Source organism: Megascapheus bottae, chromosome 14 (assembly GCF_031878675.1).
Source record: "Megascapheus bottae isolate mThoBot1 chromosome 14, mThoBot2.hap1, whole genome shotgun sequence".
Lineage (NCBI taxonomy): Eukaryota > Metazoa > Chordata > Mammalia > Rodentia > Geomyidae > Megascapheus > Megascapheus bottae.
Window position 1 is genome coordinate 501,420 of NC_143522.1, and position 20,005 is coordinate 521,424.

The window sequence follows — 20,005 nt, forward strand, 5'->3', positions numbered from 1 at the left end:
TCGTCTGTCTCTGTCTCTGTCTCTGTTTCTTTACTGCATTACACTAACCTGGCTCTGCATCACACTAAGCTCACTGCCTCCCTCCCTCCCCTCCCTCCCTCCCTCCCTCCCTCCCTCCTCCCTCCTCCCTCCCTCCCTCTCCTCTCTCTCTCTCTCTCTCTCTCTCTCTCTCTCTCTCTCTCTCTCTCTCTCTCTCTCTCTCTCCTCTCTCCCTCTCCCTCTCCCTCTCCCTCTCCCTCTCCCTCTCCTGAATTATAGTAAGCTGGAAAGGGCCTGCTAAGGAAAGAGGAAAAAGGGAAGAGGAGACATGTTAGATGCCATGCTGAGAACAAAGATTTAGAGAAAATAGAGGTACAAGGAAGAGCATGTACATGAAATGGATGAGTTAATTACCATGAATAAGATAATCTTCCCAGCGAACAAAACTAAAGTTGGAGGTTATGATGGAATTGTGTATGGTCCCAAACCCAAAGAAAATCAGTGGCCTTTGAAAAGATCCTAAGACCATTGGCAACAACATGAGAATCTCCAAAAGAGGCTGGAGTTCTAAGACATCTTCATTTCCAGCATCCTCAAGGGTGACTATGGATATCTCAGTGGTGCGATGAAAGCAGCAGGATTTCCATATAACCCTGGGCTGGGTAATGAACTCGAGATCCACACAAGCTGAGAGCAAGGCCATTGTACTAACAGTGATCCCTGCACTCTGGCCAGTGAGACTTCTATGAGCTTCAGGGGTATGTGCTAACCTAGATCTGTTTCACAGAACACAGACAAGTGCTTGCATCTCTAATAACTTATAATCAGATAAATAACCTATAACCCAGATAAAATACATAACAATGAGAGATGTATAAAAACTGAAATAAGTAGGGAGGCATTGCTAGGGATGGAGACCATAAGTCTGTCTATATATGTGACTGTTTCTTTTTTATTATTATTATTTCTCTTTTTAAAATTATCCTCGGGTAGTTGTTATTTGACTATTTCTTAAACTTTTAATATAACACAAACTGTTCCTAGTATCTTTGAGAATGAGCCAAAGACAAAAGAGACACAAGAATAAAAATTTCCAAAATATGCTCAAGTTTGCCAGTTGTGAGGCTTTCCCAACATTTTCCCAACCTTTCCAGAAGTGAATCAAGGGAACAGATGAGACATTGCAAAACTACAGTATCCTCTCCCTGTGCTCAGGCTCATTCTGCCTCCCAGACTCTGAAATTAAAGCAAAAGCTGGAACTTTTTCCAAATAATAGAATTTTTGTCAACATGCTGTTTTCCCCAAAAAACAAAGCTGAGTCATTTTTCAACAAATTAATATACTTTGTAGAAGTCCTGGATTTTTCCAAATATCTTCCAAATCTACTATGGCTTCTAAAAATTCTATAGTTTCCCATGTAGGAAAATATTCAACAACACGAAATCATGGGGCTCTCACCAGGAATGTGGGATTCTTTAAAATCATCATTTCCAGTGTATGTAAACATGCATGAATACACATGCGAGATATGATGAATGACCAACTTTAAGCCATCCGTTAGGTTTTTGAGAGGTGGACATTCAGAAGATCAACTTCATCAGTCCCTAAGTGGGTCTTGTCTAGCTATACAACTTCCTCCCACACCAACAACATGAATATCCAAAACACGTCACTCTTTTCAGGCTATACACACACACACACACACACACACACACACATTATATAATATATATTATGTGTATATCTATATCTATAGTAGATAGATAGATAACTTTTTTACTCCATTCCCATGTTTTGTGTTAGCATCTGCCTTGATTTCAAATACAATTAAACTGAGCACTTGCTCAGATTTTTAACTCACAGCCAGTACTCTTCCTCTTAAGGCATACCTCCAGTTTAAAACTAGTCTTTCCTACACACTTCAAACTTCCACATTACTTCAATGTGGAGACTTACTTTTCATGCAGAAATGTATTAATAAGTAATCTAAGAAAAGATTTGCCTACAAAGCATTACCAACTTAAACACTTGACCAGGAATGTTAAAGTTGTGGAAGGTTATTGCCCTTCAATATCCATTTTTTCCTTTCTCTATATAGCTAAAATTTTTCCAGTTTAGGGCTTCCAGTTTAGATATAAAATAAAGATTATTTTTCCTTCCTTACCTTTTAGGAAGCTGGTATCAAGAAGATAATATTATTCTCCGGGAAGATAATATGTTAGAGAACATGAAAATTTGGGGCATGCTCTTTAAATAGTACCTTCTTTTACTTTCTCCCCCTTTAAGAGTAAAAAAAAATGCCTCAACCACCATTAAGAAAGAAGGAATGGGGCTCGGAATGTGGCCTACGGGTAGAGTGCTCGCTTAGCATGTAGGAAGCCCTGAGTTCAATTCCTCAGTACCACATACGCAGAAATTGTAAGTGGTGCTGTGGTTCAAGAGGTAGAGCACTAGCCTTGAGAAAGCCCAAGGACAGTGCCCAATCCCTGAGCTCAAGCCCCTGGACTGGCAAAAAGAAGGAGGAGGAGGAGGAGTGGGGGGGAGGAGGAGGAGGAGGAGGAAGAGGAGGAGTGGGGGAGAGGAGGAGAAGGAGGAGTGGGGGGGAGGAGGAGGAGTGGGGGGGAGGAGGAGGAGGAGGAAGAAGGGGAGGGAAGGACTGGAGGTGTAGATCAAGTGGTAGAGTGTCTACATGGCAAGCATGAGGCACTGAGTTCAAACTCTATTGCCAGAGAGACAAAATCAGAGGTAGAGGCAGAGGCAGAGAGAAAGAAAAAGGCCTCTCTTTTTTTCTCTTCATTTACAGTTATAATGTGAACATACCTTAGTCTGAACTCTCATCCACAAACATAAAATGACTTTGGAAAGGTCACAAATAGTGGAACACCAAGTAGAAGCCATTTGAGCCCCTGTCACTACCTCACTCCCCATTCCTCTTTGACTTTCTATCTCTAGACTAATAAATAAGAAGCAACTCTCATTCTTGGGTTAGCTGTTGCAATGAAGGTATCTGTCATTCATAGTCAGTCTTCATCTTAATATAGAAAAGCTAAACAACAGCTAAAGGAATAATTCAGAACTTTTTTCTAGAGTCCAAATAAATAACAGAGACTCAGTATTAGAGCATTTCATGAAACTAACTGAGATAGCCCAAATATGTAGTTTACTTTTTAGTTCCAAGGGATGCTATAACTACTATCACCAGTAGATGTAATAGTTAACATGCTCAAATAAATTCCAAAGATGATGAATATATATACATGTATATAATATATATAATTACCTAGAGATACATATATATACAGTAATAAATTTTGCAATATCAAATTCCAAAGCAAGCTACATGCCATAATTTATTATTTAAGTTTATTTCTTGTCCTTTTCCACGACTCAGGATACTTTCCATAGAAAAAATGATATTCATATTCCTACATTAGCATGTCAAAGTTAGTTTAATTTTCATTACATCTTATTTTCTTCTGAATTGTAGCAAAACCACCATCAACATAAATATATTCTATGTTTTTCAGCTTTGCTTCCACCTGTGTTTCTCTGTCCATCAAATGATTGTGGTACATTTGCAAAACTGATCCATTACACTTAACACAATGGCCTCCACTGACCTCAACTGATAGTTTCCAACATCACTTCAGACATACAGGGAACATAAAGTAGTTTCATCCTGAAAAACTATATGTATGCTAATTTTTCTGGCGAGGCAGAAAAATAAGAATATTGATAGACTTATATAATTTTAATTCCAATTCAATGTTTTCTTTTACACCTTAACATTAAACTTGCCATAAACAAAAAAATATATTGAGGCTGTAGAACTAGAAGTATCTCAATATCTGATCATTGGAAAGATTTCCATTTAACTAAAGCCCCTGTTAAATCTGAGCTGGGCTCAGATAATGGAATCTGACATTGGCTACCTCAGGAATTCAGGACTCTTTACCGATAATTTTATGAGCAATTCCAGCTTAAAATTCCAACTAACCAAAAGTGAAAACTTACAACTGAAAGTCAAAAGAAAAAAAAAATAAGCTGAGTGCAGTGGCTCATGCCTGTAATCCTACCTACTCAAGAGGCTGAGATCTGAGGATCAAGGTTCAATGCCAGCCCAGACATTAAAGGACCTGAGATTCTTATCTCCAATTAACCTCTAGAAAATGGGAAGTGGGGCTTGGCTCAAGGGTAGGGTGGTAGCCTTGAGCTGAAGTGCTCAAGGATAGCTCCCAGGCTGAGTTCAAGCCCCGTGACCCACAAAAAAAAAAAAGAAAAGAAAATATAAATCTGGAAGGGAATTATGTAACCAGAAATATAAGAAAATATTTTCCCATAATTGGCCATTCAAGTCACCTCATTAATTCTTAGAAGCAGAACAATAATAAGATATATACTCAGAGTACCTTCTTATCTCACATTGGAATAAGCAATGCCAGAGAGAGCTTGGTAACATTTCTAGAATTTCTTAAGATTCTAGGATAGTGTTTAATGGAGCATATCAACAAAGAAAACTTCTAAATTTTGTAAGAATAAATAATGTTCCAATGAATAAGGTGTCTTGCATGTTCTACATGAGAGAACTGAAAGGGAAGCTCTTTCTTGCTAGGTCCCTGAAAGGGGTCCTGTATCATTGGACAGATTACTAGGATCAGAATAATAAACTAAGCCCTATCCCCAACCCCAACATGGCAGACATTTGGTTTCACAAAACCACATGCTCTTCAAGATAAACCCAACGAAAAGGACTTTTCTTACCTTGTCCTTTAGTTTTTCCATCCAGCTTCTCACTAAAAATAAAGAGAGAAAAAATAAATCTAAGTAGCCATCATTTCGTTCTGTTTCACAGTATTATGTTAATCTGGCATGTTGAATTTTTTTCTGTATGAAATACAGTGAATGAATCAACAGTATTATCATGATAGGGATGATCTTATTTTATTCCCATTTATCTAGAAATGTGACTGAGGGCACAAATATCACTCTCACTGTCATTAGATCAAATTAGAACTTTTTTGTGTATGAAATGGGCTTTTATATTACTCTTGAATGCTTTTTGAGAGAGATCTGGGAAAAGAGGCAGAAAATCATGTTTAAAGTATCACACTAGTTTTCTACGATTTTTTTTCTTTAGCCCTATTTCTTGTCTTTCCCAGTTGTTAAAAATGATGCTCTTGGACCAACAGCAGACAGCAGAAACTAAACCAGAGAAGCACTGGGAAACTCAGGGCAGCTAGCACTGGCTCGAAAGAGAAGCATTCACAATCGTATTCAAAGATGAAAAAAATGGGAGCAAAGTCAAGAACTTCCTGCCTGTGTGAAACGTACTCTTCTGACATAGAATTTTTATAGCCTACCTGCTATAAATAATAATCAAGTAATATGTAAGAAAACCAATAGGGGAGAATGACCTCCATTTTGTAATTCTATCCAGATCAGGTTTACAGTGCTTTGGAAATATGGATGCAAACAGTAGAAGGAAGTGTAATTCAAAAATGGAAACATGCAGGGCCTGGAGTTTGGCCCAGTGATTAAAGTGCTTGCCTAGCATGCATGAAGACCCGGGTTCGATTCCTTGGTACCACATACATAGAAAAAAGCCGGAAGTGGTGCTGAGGCTCAAGTGGTAGAGCTCTAGCCTTGAGAAAGTCCAAGGACAGTGCTCAGGCCCTGAGCTCAAGCCCAGGACTGGCAAAAAAAAAAAATGGAAACATGCACTAGAATGGCCATCTAAAGAGTGGTAGTGAGCATGTTACCCTGCACTGCTGCTTCCACACTGAAGACAAATTCACTTTGTAAATAAAACAGAATGCCCACCTATGTATCCATTGTATCTTGATCAGAGAGTTTATGTTTATGGGGAAAGTGCAATTCATTGCAAGACTTTTATTGCTATCGCCATATTCCCTAGGAAGAAACTGAGGATCTACAGCTCCATCACTCCCCTAAAGTCATTCAGTGAATTAGTGGTGGCCCCCTTCATATATCTAGTCCTGGCCTCACTGCAGAGATTTCTGGACTAGCTTCTTCAAACCTTTGCATAACCCCTGGTCTTTTCCTGATTTGCCATGTCTTTACCTGCCCCAGCTATGACAGCAGGCGCTATGAGGGAAGAACAGTGCTGAAAGATCCTGACAAGTTTGTTGCATGAGCGACTGAAGCTAAGAATTTAGGGAGGTACAAGAGAAAAAGATATCTCCACATTTTCACCCTAGGGAAACAATGATAATGAAATGGGTCACAGGGAAATATGTATGGCTTCTAGATTGTCAGGCTAGACTTGAATTCAGTGACTATTCACTGACTAACCATTAGCAAGTGAAGTGAAAACTTCACAAGAAGGAATAGGAGATACATTAGGTCTCCTTGGCACAGGTCGAAACTTTCTTAATAATGACCCAGAAACACAACAAATCCAAGAAAGTCGGGTAAGTGGGACTGCATTAAATAGCAGAGCTTCTGTATGGCAAAGGACATAGGTAGCAAGCTAAATAGAAAGCCTACAGAGTAGGAGAAGATCTTCGCTAGCCATACAACAGACAAAGGCCTTATATCTAAAATATATCAACAGCTCAAAAAATTAAATCACTCCGAAACTAATCTCCAAAGAAACAACCATTCCATTAAAAGATGGGCCAAGACTTCTCTGAAGAAGAAATAAGAATGGCCTACAGACACATGAAGAAATGCTCCACAACTCTGGCCATAAGTGAAATGCAAATCAAAACAACTCAGATTCCAGCTCACTCCAGTTACAATGGCCATTACCTAGTCCATCAGATCCTTACCTCCAATTAACCACTAAAAAGCAAGAAGTGAAACTTTGGCTAAGGCAGCTGAGTGCCAGCTTTTAGCAAAAAAAAGCTCAGGGATAGCACCTAAGCCCCCTGAGTTTAATCCACAAGATTGGCACTAAAACTACGTAAATAAATACATAGATACCCAGAAAACTTACAAAGCCTTACAAATTGAAGCCAGTGGTAAATTGCTGATGGTGAGTTACACGAAGATTGAGGCTTTTCCACTTGGCTAGTTCCTCGGCCCATAGCCACAGATTCTAATCCTCATGGTTCCAGTTTGTTTTCTTTCTTGACGTTTCATTTAATGAAAATGTTCCAAAGTACAGCAATATAATGAAGCCACCCCATAGCTGAGCCCAAATTGGAATGGTTACACTGATGGCAACAGAGCCTGGTCAAGGTCTCACTTCTGGAAAGGATGACTGTGAGCCAGGGTGACCACACCAGAGTGCAAACAAGGCTTAGTGGGTTTTCTGGAGATGGAAATCTACCCAGAATAAGAGGAGAGGTGTGTTATCCCACCTGCTACTCTGTCTCCTGCTTCATCTTCTCCTCCCCACCCCCACCCCTTTCTCTGGCAAATATCCTCTTCCATTTGAACTCTCTGAACACTAGCTCTCATTCTGCCTCTGAATGTCATGTGTGGCTCTTTCCTCCTTTTTCTTCTTTCTCTCAGATGTGAGTGTGCACATACGTACGTATGCGTGTGCCTGTGAGTCGGTTGCTCTCTATCCGTATCTTCCTCTTCTTTCTCTGTCTTTCTGTATCTATATGGAGTGGGATTGGGGTAAGGGGATATGTAGGTGGGTGGAGATTTCTTTGTTACATATTATTCCCTGAGTGTTCAAACTTAGTCTTATGGGTCAGGGTTGCCATCCCCAAGGCACACAGTTGGGCAACTGAGTAGCAGACATTCTGATGTGAAACAAATCTCAGACTGAACAAGACATGAGGAGAGAATCGGATGCACAGTAATATTATGTAAAAGATACACCATGTGCTGGTGTGTCTTTAGTCCTAGCTACTCAGGACTGAGATCTCAAGACCATGGTTTAAAGCATGGAAAGTCCATGAGACTCTCATCTCCAATAAATTATCCCCACCCCCTGCAAAAAGAAAAGCTGGAAGTGGAGCTCAAGTGGTAGAGCATTAGCCTCAACAAAGCAGAAGCTCAGGGACAGAACCTAGGCCCTGAGTTCAAGCCCTGGGACTGGTACAAAAACAACAACAACAACAACAAACAAAAAAAAGGTATGTGAAAATGGAACCAGGTAACGAGGAGATGGATGGCGATGGAGTTGGGGTACACATGGGGAAATACTGGAGGGGTGATATTGATCAAGATGAACTCTACTCATAAATTAACATGTTGAATGGAAACTCCTTGTACAACTACTTAAACATATTGAAAATTCTTCTAAAAAGACAATACAAAGACAAATGCCTAGGAAGGCTATAATAAAGTTTATTCCAAATGTGTGGAATGGACCCTTGGTAATCATGGGTATATGGTTCCAGAAGGACTACTGCTAAGGAAATCTTGCATGTGCAGGAGGCACAGTGTCCAGTGCCCTTCTGAGAATCCATTTTTCCCATAACACCACTTCTCAACAAATCTTAGGTTTTCACTTGATCACTTAAAGTAAGAACACCACTTTTACCTTACTTTACAGGCATGATTTGTTTTTGGAGGGGCAGATACTTACAAAATTAAGGACAGCAAGCATTCTGAATATCACACAATTACTTAAGTAAAAATAGCAACAGTGTGTAACTGAGAGAAGTGGGATACATAATTTTTGTTATTAAATTTACTTTTGATTGTTATTTATTTTTAGCATACTTGGTCAAAACACCATGAAAATAAATCCACATAAAAATGTTGCTTTAGCAAATACCACAACTTTAATGGCTTAAAGCCACAAGTGTATTATCCTATATTTCTGAAGGAAATAAATTCAAAAGGAATATCATGGGCTAAAGCCAAGATGCCAGTAACATTAGCTCTTTCTGTGGTAAAAATCTGTTTCCTTGTCTTTTCCAGCTTCTAGAATCATCGTGCTTTCCTTGGATCATAACCCTTCCTTCTTCAAAACCAACAGCATAGATAGTATCTTCAAATCTCGAAGTCCTGCTTCCACTGGCCTATTTTCTTCTTGACCCTCCTCCCTTTCTTCCCCTTCCCCCCTCCTTCTTATAAAGACCATTGTGATAGTCTTTCTTCTATTCTCAAGGTCTATAATTCAATCATATCAACCAAATATCCTTTGCTAGGCAAGATATTATGAGTTTCAGAAATTAGGAACATCAGATTGGAGGGAGCATTATTCTGCCTTCTGCACATAAATCTCCCCATTTTCCCCATCCCTGAAGTGTGTTCTACAAAACTCCTCAATCATACTCAGCACCAAGGAGTTCCCAATTCAACCCATGTGTTACCATCCCCTTTAATGGCCCAACCTCACTTCCTTACCTCCTTGACACACTTTCTGGATTCACTTCCCCAGTAAACTCCTTACAAACAAATCCTGTGTCAGGAACTGCTTTTAGGGAGAACCTAAATTAGGCCAGTAGTCTAATTTTGCCATCATATAGGCAAGCTGGCCCCTTTGCCATAGTAGTTTTACTCATTTTTGTACCTTAAAATAAACTATTGAGTGAACAGGAAAAAAGACATAAGGAAGGCAGGCATGCTGACTGAAGAATTTCATGCTGCTTGGATTTATAAAATAGACACTTTCCATATGGTATTTAGTAAAGTATATTTATTTTCTAGGTAGGCTCACTGAACTCACTTCAGTTTTGAAAAGCTTATATAGTCTCTTTAATCAAATATCCAATATCACCTACATCTTTCAATGTGGGAACTTGAATTTATCTTAGTCATTGAAAAGAGAAATATATGTTCTGACCAAATAAAAAATGAAGTATTAGAATTATGGTCCTTTGTTCAAAGCATGTGCAATTAAATGTCATTTAAAGTAGTTCTACAGTGTCAATAAAAGAATACCAGCTTCTCCTTGTTACTTAAACATACACATTGCTCTTTCTAATCCAAGAAATAAACAAAGTTTTTTTTCCAAACTTACATAACATAGTTAAGAATAATAAAAAGCTGCCAGCTTTTAAATATTGTAGGCATGTTTTTAAGAACACCAAGTTTTTCTAGCTATGACTTATTCTCTAATGATGCTAAATTTACCTGCTTTAAAAAAAAAACCACACAGAAACTCTAACTGTAATCACTTGCTCTGCACATAATTACAGCACAGCAAGATTCTGATGAATAGAATGACCTACTTCTTTACATAGGCTAAGTGAGCAGTAATCAGGTACCCAAGCAGCAATTAATTCTGAAGGCTCTGAACTGATATTTACAGAGAAGGGTGCAAAGAGCCCAGATACCCTAAACCTACTGTCAAGTCACAATAAGAATGTATTGACAGTGAGCTTAAGAATTACCAGGAAGATTCAAAGGTCTCACCATTGGCTCCACATCCTTTCACTGTCATGAACACTACAGATGCCAAAGATACACTATATTGTCACCAGTCTTGGGATGAATTGCTGATCAGAATTTTAACCATCTGGAAATAGATAATGCGCAAATGAGAAAGGAAAGAATCTCTCAGTATGTCTTCCTTTCTCTCTTCCAAAAGGAAAGTCGATATATAAAATTGCTTCCCACCATTCATCAGAAAAGAAAAGAATTTTTCAAGGTCTCACTCCACTCCAGATGGGCAGATAAATCTCCCTGAAAGCTCTGCCAAACATTGATCTTTGGGATCATGTTACCATTCAACAGCAGCAAGACCACACTGCAGTTCTCAAATTCTCATCCTCAGGAAGTTTCTCCTTGCTTTTGTACTGTCTGGTTTGCAATCTCTTCATGAAAAAGAAAACTTTATTATTTTCTATTTGTTGTTTTGATGGTTATAGTTATGTCATTATTTACTGTTTTTATAGATGTATAATTATACATAATTATAGGGACTATGTAATTATGTGATGTAATTATGAAGTATTGATCAAATCAAGCAAATTATTTCCCTCTCCTGAAACATTTATCACTTCTTTGTGTTTTCATTGCAAAGTGTATATAATAAATTTAGTCACAAAAACTATTTTAGTATATACATGTTATATATTTTGATACATAACTATATAGCCTTACTGTGAAGGAGAACATTTGAACTTATTTCTCCAATATAATTGTATTTTAATATCTGTTATCCAACCTCCCCTTATCTCCTATCCTCCTATCCTTTCTAGCCTCTGGTGAAGGCCAATCTATTCTCTACTTCTGGGAGATCTTCTGCAGATTCCATATATCGTTGAGACAATGGGGTACTTGCCTTTCTGTGCTCAGCTCATATCACTTAACATAATGACCCCTAGTTCTATCTATGTTGTCTAAATGACAGGATTTCTTCTCTTGTGGCAGAATAAACATTTTGTTGTACAAATGGAAAGCCTGTTCTCCATGCATCCTCTCATCAGTAGATTCAGCTGATTCCATAACTTGGCTAGTATGAGTAGTACTGTCATAGACATCAGAGTTTAAGTGTTTAATATGTTCATTTCATTTCCTGTTGAAGATGGGGGGTGCATAAAACAGAATAGCTGTATCCTGTATTTTTGAAGACACTTAGCTGTTTTTTGAAGTTCAGTATCATGAAATCCCTAGTACAAAGTCAAGTTTGTATGAAAACGGATCCACTAATCTAAAACTCTGCCATCCCAAGATACAAGAGAGACTTCAATCATCATGAAGTCCACTAGCCATATGCACTCTCCCTCCCTATCCTCAACTTTACTTGAGATCACTTTAGCTTCAAAACAGAGCCCCCAAGCATCTCTGCTTTGGAACTTCCGCTGATGAAAAAAGTCACTGCTTAGTCATAGGGCTGAGTAAAGAAAGCTTCACCTAATGACCTCATGCTCTACAGTGTCCCATTTCTAGAATTTCTACTTAAACACAAAAAGTTCCAACTTCCCTAGTACTTTGATACATCCAAAAGAAGAAATCAAATAGAAATAGAGCACTGGATGGGTGCTATAAATTAATCTTCTCAATGGATGTTGTTTTCTCCACAGGGCTCTTGCATACACTAAATTGCAGGTGTCACTACAGATGACCAGCTTCCTGTGTGCTTGAGCTACACACACCACGAGTTCCACCAGGGCCCCATGTTCATTTTTGAGATGGTGATCTGGGGATTTAGTGCTTTCACCATGAAGACAAAGCAAGCCTGGATTTGAGTATCTTTGTCCCCGTATTCTCACTCAAAGACCAAGGAAATAAGGTACTGCTTTGCTATTTCTCTGGTCTGGAGAGGAGACATACTTTTCTAGATCCTCCTTCATTGAGAGGCAGCTTTTCCAGAAGGCTCAAAAGTTTCAGTTTTTCTACTAGAGGAAGGAGTAGGGGAAGCACTAGAACTTATTGGCATAGTCTAGAGCCCAGGGATTCTGCATATAAAAGAGACAATTAACAAATGTGATTACATCAAGCTAAAAAGCTTTTGCACAGCTATGAGTATAGTTACTAAGCTTGTAAGGGAGAAAAATTAAGTCCCCTTCCCCTCAGTCTAACCAAGCTGTTATTAGCTTCTGTATAAATATGCTTTGCTATAGAAATTAGGCTACCTAACCCCCCGCCCCCAGGATGAAGCCCACGTCCTGCTTGTTCTGTTATCTGTAACGTCCTGTTTCCTCTGCTATCTGTAATCGACAACTGGCCGGCAGTAGCACCATCCAGCCCTTGAAAGGAGCTAATTCTATAACAGGACAAGGGTCATTTTCCCCAGGACCGCGGGCCCATTGGAATGTGCTACACAGCACGAAGACCCTGCTAGCCCATATTAGGACATACCTTCCTACCTGAGATGATTGGTTAACGTGTATGATCTGTTCCGAACGGGTTGGCTGCCTGCGTGCAGACCTCACTGTAATGCTTTAAACTTATTGGTTATCAATGCGCGGGCTCTGTGGTAACGGACAGTACAGCCCTATATAAGATCCTCTCCAAAAAGCCTCAGGGCTCTCAGCCACTGACCTGAACCTCACGGATCTCGAGGTCACGTGTACCTGAGAGCCCGAGCCCGAACACTGACCCGAACCTTGCGGATCTTGTGGCCAAGTGGACTTGGGAGCCCGAGCATATGCCCAAATAAAATCCTCTTGCCTGTTGCATCCAGTGGTCCGTGTGTGCGTCCTTGGGTGCGGGTCTCCGCGGGTCTTTCATTTGGAGGTCCCACCAAGATCCACCGTGGACCCCAGCCCAACGACCACCGGTCTCACCGGAAGGTAAGCGGGCCGGCCATTGTCTCTGTCGTCTTATCTGCCTGCTTGTTGTCTGTGTCTGTTCCTGTTCTATGTTGCGTGGGTTCGAGTCCCACGTGGGGATCGAGTCCCCTGGTCTGTACTATTACTCGTAATAGCTCTGTATTCTGGGCAGCTTGAGAAGGAGTCGACGGACTCGGACTTCTCCCCTGGCACCATGGGAGACGTCCCAGGGACCTGGGGAGCCCGATTTTTCGGTGCTTCGAGCATATCCGAGGGATATGTTCATCTGTTGGCCGAGGGGACAGCCTTTGCTTTCCCCCGGCCGTCTGAGGATTTACTTTTGGTTTATCGCCAAAGCCGCGCAGCGTCTGGTCAGGGAGCTTGTGCATGAGCGCAGGCTCCCATCTGGGACTCATCTGACACTTCAGTGTCATCTGTAGAGTCCATCTGTCTGGTCGCCCGTTCCTACCGGCCGGTGTCTGATCTGTTTTGTCTGTGGTGTGCTTTGTTTGTGGTGTGGATGGAAAATCTGAGCTGGAAAATTCTTTTTGTCTTCTGTATTGTGGCCATGTTACTGAGTCTTGTCAGAAATGAAAAACTCTTGCCCCTCTGATAGCAGTTTTGCAGGAAGGATGGCCTTGGCCAGGCAGCTGCCAGAGAATGGAAGTCTCCATGGAAGAGGCGCCCTGAGAGTTTGCAGGGCCCCAGGTGCCTTCCTGACCTCTCTCATTCTACTTTTCTATCTCTGGATCTCTGTTCCTCTTTCAACCCTTATACTGCATGGATCTACACTTGATGGTTGTTGAGCAATACTGTATATCTAGGTGTTTAATTATTCTCTAGGCTCAGAGGGACTTAAAGATAATAGAGATTGGATTGAGAGGCTTATTGTTTTGGGTATAAATCGCTTATCAGTGGATATATTAGACTGGTCTGTAAGTGCACAAAAAGAAAGAGTGATAACACCAATCAAAACTTGTGAACATCTAGTGTCTGCCAGCTACAGAGGTCTAGGTTGGTTATATCTGAAAAACTATAGTCGTGTTTAGTATTAATCTTGCTCCCATTTTCAAATGGGCAGAACAAGAAACTCAAGAAAAATGTCAAATCAAGAAACAACATCTCCCACCCAATGTAAACAGACAATGGAACAGTCACTGGCAAACCTAGAGGAGAGTCTTCCAAGTGCTGTACAAATGCAATTGATAAACATCATTAATGAAAAATGTGAAAATATAAAGAAAGAGATAAGGGAGGAAGCCACACCTGAACAAGAGGAAACCATAAACAAGGTGATAAGTGAAAAAGAAGAAGCCATAAAGGAGGCCATAATAAAGGTTTTTCAAAGAAAGATGGATGAATTCACAGAATCCACAAATAAAAAGGTGACCGAACTCCAGCAAATGTTCAAAGAAAATAAAGCTACTGAGCTAACCACTCAAATGGAAATCAAGGGATAAAGAAATCCATACATGATCTAAAAGAAGAGATGCAAGGCATCAAAAATGAGCAATTAGAAGCAAGGGAGATGAAAAATAAAGTAGATAGCTTTGATAGCAGGTTAGACAATGCAGAGGAGAGAATTTCCAGGGCTGAAGATAATTTAGTTATTATAGAGAAAGAACAGAAAATGACTCAATCCAAATCTAGGAAAAATGAGAGAGCGCTTCAGGAGGTCCAAGATACAATTAGGAAGCCTAATTTAAGGCTAATTGGTATTGAGGAGGGCGTGGAGAAAGAGGTCAATGGTATTGGAAATATACTTCAGGGAATCATCTCAGAGAATTTCCCAAATATCCAGAAGGGCAGGCCCATCCAGATACAAGAAGCTTTTAGAACCCCAAACAGACCTGACCAGAAAAGAACATCCCACGGCCACATCGTAATCCGAACTGGATCAATAGAAACCAAAGAAAGGATCCTAAAGGCAGCCAGGGAAAAGGGATCAGTAACCTATAAAGGAAAACCAATCAGAATAACCCCAGATTTCTCAGCAGAGACCATGCAAGCAAGAAGTGACTGGAAGCATATATGTCATGCCCTTAAGTCAAATAACTACCAACCAAGAATACTGTACCCAGCTAAGCTCTCATTCATAACTGAGGGAACAATAAAAACATTCCATTCCAGGGAAAAGCTGCAACAATATGTTGCAACAAAACCAACACTACAGAGAATTCTGAAAGATGTTCTATACATAGAAAACCAAAATAAATGCAATATAGGGAAAGAAATGGCACCTAAACAGCATACCATCTAAGGACCACAAGAACTGTCAAGACACAGGCCCTAATAAAAGCTTTTAAAAATGGTAGGAACTAATAAATATCTCTCAATCCTAACTCTCAATATCAATGGACTTAACTCTCCAATTAAACGGCATAGTCTGTCTAGTTGGATCAAAAAGCAAGAGCCATCGTTTTGCTGTCTTCAAGAGACACATCTTACCCAAAAAAACAATCATCTTTTGAAAGTGAGAGGTTGGAATAAACTCTATCAAGCTAACGGCCCCCATAAACAAGCTGGAGTTGCCATCCTCATATCAGATAAAATAGACTACAAACTAAAATTAGTAAGAAAAGACAAAGAAGGTTACTACATACTACTAAAGGGATCTTTCCTCCAGGAAGACATAACGATCCTAAATATTTACACACCCAATCCCGGAGCTCCAAACTTCATCAAGCAAACTTTACTTACACTGAAACCATACATAGATCGAAATACAGTGATTGTCGGTGACTTCAACACACCACTCTCACCTATGGACAGATCAACAAGGCAAAAACTCAACAGAGAAACCTTAGAACTGAACAACTATATAGACCAACTAGATCTAACAGACATCTGCAGAATATTCCACCCAGCAACAACACAATATACGTTTTTCTCAGCAGCACATGGAACATTTTCCAAAATAGATCACATCTTAGGCCATAAAACAAACCTGGACAGATTCAGAAACACAGAAATTATTCCATGGACACTCTCAGACCACAAAGGCATCAAATTGGAACTGAACACACATCTCCACCAACGAAAACCCTGTAACTCATGGAAACTGAACAACACATTGTTGAATCACCAATGGGTCATCGAAGAAATCAGAACAGAAATCCAACAGTTTATGAAATTTAACAGTAAGGAGCACACAAAATACCAACTCCTCTGGGACACAGCAAAGGCAGTACTCAGAGGAAAATTTATAGCGCTGAGTGCCCACAACAACAAGTTGGAAAAATTGCAAACCAACAAGTTAATGTCTCACCTTAAGCTCCTGGAAAAAGAGCAACAAACCAACCCTAATCCCAGTAGAAGAAAGCAAATTATTAAAATCAAAGCAGAATTAAATGATTTGGAATAAAAAAAACTATAGAAAGAATCAACAAAACAAGGAGTTGGTTCTTTGAAAGAATTAACAAAATTGACAAGCCCTTAGCAAATCGTACCAAAAACAGAAGAGAGCATATCAAAATAAACAAAATCACAGATGAAAATGGTAATATCACGACAGAAATTACCAAGATCCAGAATATCATGAGGGAATACTTCTCAAACCTTTATGCCAACAAATTTGAGAATCTAGATGAAATGGATGAATTCCTAGCCAATATTAACATACCCGCACTGAACCAAGAAGGACTAAGCCAACTCAACAGGCCTATTTCAAGCTCTGAAATAGAAATGGCAATTAGAGAACTTCCACCTAAGAAAAGCCCAGGGCCAGATGGATTCACAGCTGAATTCTATAAGGTCTTCAAAGCAGAGCTCACACCAATACTCTTCAAGCTCTTCAACGAAATTGAAAATGAAGGTTCCTTACCAAACTCATTCTATGAAGCCAGTATAACCCTCATCCCCAAACCAGACAGAGATTCATCAAAGAAAGGGAACTATAGACCTATATCTTTGATGAACATCGATGCAAACTTCTCAACAAAATACTGGCCAACCGTCTACAACAACTCATCAAAAAAATTATACACTATGATCAAACTGGATTCATCACAAGGAGGCAAAGCTGGTTCAACATACGCAAATCAATTAATATAATTCAACACATCAACAGGAGCAAGGACAAAAATCACATGATTGTCTCAATAGATGCGGAAAAGGCATTCGACAAGATCCAACACCCCTTTATGTTAAAAGCTCTGGAGAAACTAGGAATCCATGGAACATTCCTCAATGTAATAAAGGCTGTGTATGAGAAACCCACTGCAAGTATTACACTTAATGGTGAAAATCTAAAGCCACTCCCTCTAAAATCAGGAATGAGACAAGGATGCCCACTCTCTCCACTCCTCTTTAACATAGTACTAGAATTCCTAGCCAGTGCAATAAGGCAAGAAGCAAGCATAAAGGGGATCCAAGTAGGGAAAGAGGAAATAAAACTATCCCTCTTTGCAGATGACATGATTTTGTATTTAAAGAATCCTATAGACTCTACTCCCAAGCTCCTTGAGCTGATTCAAAACTTTGGAAGAGTAGCAGGCTATAAAATCAACCCTCAAAAATCAACTGCCTTCCTTTACGCCAACGGTGAGAGGAACGAGGCAATAATCAGGAAAGAAACTCCTTTCACAATAGCCTCAAAGAAAATAAAGTACCTAGGAATTAGCTTAACTAAGAATGTAAAGGACCTTTTTGACGAAAACTTTAAAACCCTAAAAAAGGAAATTAAAGCAGAATTAAGGAAATGGAAAAACCTCCCATGCTCCTGGATTGGAAGAATCAACATTGTGAAAATGACAATCTTGCCAAGACCTATCTACAAATTCAATGCAATACCCATCAATATCCCAATGTCATTCTTTAAAGAAATAGAGAGGCAATCCAAAATTTCATATGGAATAATAAAAGACCCCGTATAGCAAAAACACTTCTTAGCAGAAAGAACAGCGCTGGAGGAATTTCAATTCCAAACTTTAGACTCTATTACAGAGCTATAATTCTCAAAACAGCTTGGTACTGGCACAGGAACAGGCCTGAAGACCAATGGAATAGAACTGAGGACCCAGATATTAAACCACAGACCTATGGCCACCTAATCTTTGACAAGGGAGCCAAAAAAATAGAATGGAAGAAAGACAGCCTCTTCAACACGTTGTGCTGGCAGAACTGGTTAAGCACCTGCAGAAAACTAAAGTTGGATCCTTCTTTGTCACCTTGCACTAGAATTAACTCCAAATGGATCAAAGACCTGGAGGTAAAAGCTGACACACTGAAAACTTTACAGGAAGGAATAGGAGATACACTAGGCCTCCTTGGCACAGGTAGAAACTTTCTTAATAAGGACCAAGAATCACAACAAATCAGAGAAAGGCTGGATAAGTGGGACTGCATTAAACTGCAGAGCTTTTGTATGGCAAAGGACATAGCTAGTAAATTAATTAGGAAGCCTACAGAGTGGGAGAAAATCTTCACCAACCAAACAATGGACAAAGGCCTCATATCTAAAATATATCAACAACTCAAAAAATTGAATCACTCCAAAACTAACCTCCAAAGTAACAACCATCCCATTAAAAAATGGGCCAAAGACTTAAAGAGAGTCTTCTCTGAAGAAGAAACAAAAATGGCCTATAGACACATGAAGAAATGCTCAACATCTCTGGTCATAAAAGAAATGCAAATCAAAACAACTCTAAGATTCCACCTCACTCCAGTTAGAATGGCCAGGATCAGGAAAACGAATAATAACAGATGCTGGAGGGGATGTGGCCAGGAGGGATCACTACTACACTGTTGGTGGGAGTGCAAACTCGTTCAACCACTATGGAAAGCAGTGTGGCAGTGCCTCAAAGGGCTAAACATAGAACTCCCCTATGACCCAGCAATCCCACTACTTGGCATTTACCCAACCATCCAGAAACAAGGGCATATTAAATCCACTAGCACAACAATGTTCATTGCAGCACTATTCACCATAGCAAAGATATGGAACCAACCTAGATGTCCCTCAGTTGATGAGTGGATCAACAAGTTGTGGTATTTGTACACAATGGAATTCTATGCTGCTGTCAGAAAGAATGACATCGCCCCATTTGTTAGGAAATGGAAAGACTTAGAAAAAATCATATTAAGTGAAGTAAGCCAGACTCAAGGGAACTTAGGCTCAATGGTTTCCCTCATTCGTCATAATCAGTAGAAACCTTGGGCTCTACTAGCAGAGATCTGCAATAGAGCAAAATCTTGATACATAAGGCCATATAGTATGAAGCTAATTGAAAGGACCTCCAGGATATTGAAACAAAAGCCATATAACGAATGATTGTTGTCCTTAATGTACTATGTTGTCTCTCATCTCCTTTGCTGTCCCTTGGGTATCTCATATTGTTATAGTATCTCACTTTGTTATCTGATATATTGAATTTATTTGTATTTGGTTATTTGAAATTTGATAGGGAAGGGGGGAAAACCAAGGTGGGTGTGGGGGGGAGGGTAATGGGTACCAAGACATGTGAAAGGGTATCAATGTATGTGAATTAATGCACCTTCTATCTGGCAAATATCATGTAACCCTTTTACTAATTACAATAAAAAAAGAAAAGTAAAAATAGTCAATTAATACATGAGTTAATGCTCAAATTGCTGGCCATTAAGGAAGAGCAAATCAAAGTGAGATTCCAGCTCACTTCAGTTCCAAAGACCATCATCAAAAATACGAACAACAAATGCTGCAAGAAAGAGGGGGAAAAGGAACTCTATTATACTGTTGGTGGGATTGTAAACTAGTTCAATCATTGCAAAAGCAATATAGATATTCCTCAAAAAAATATCTAAACTACCCTAGGATCTAGTGATAACACTCTTGGGCATTTATCCTAAAGATTATAAGTCAGGCTACAATAAAGACACTGACATATCCATGTTCATTGTTGCCCTATTGACCACAGCCAAGTTATGAAAACAGCCCAGAAGCCCTACAACA

The 20,005-nt window shown here is 39.6% G+C and overlaps 1 protein-coding gene across 1 annotated transcript in view; it reads right to left on the bottom strand.

Moving 5' to 3' along the window:
• Armh4 (armadillo like helical domain containing 4) overlaps positions 1–20,005 on the bottom strand; it is a 103,749-nt gene that overhangs the window by 1,407 nt on the left and 82,337 nt on the right. The window contains 1 exon segment of the mRNA XM_090344185.1: positions 4,742–4,773. Coding sequence (XP_090200311.1) covers positions 4,742–4,773 — 32 coding nt within the window.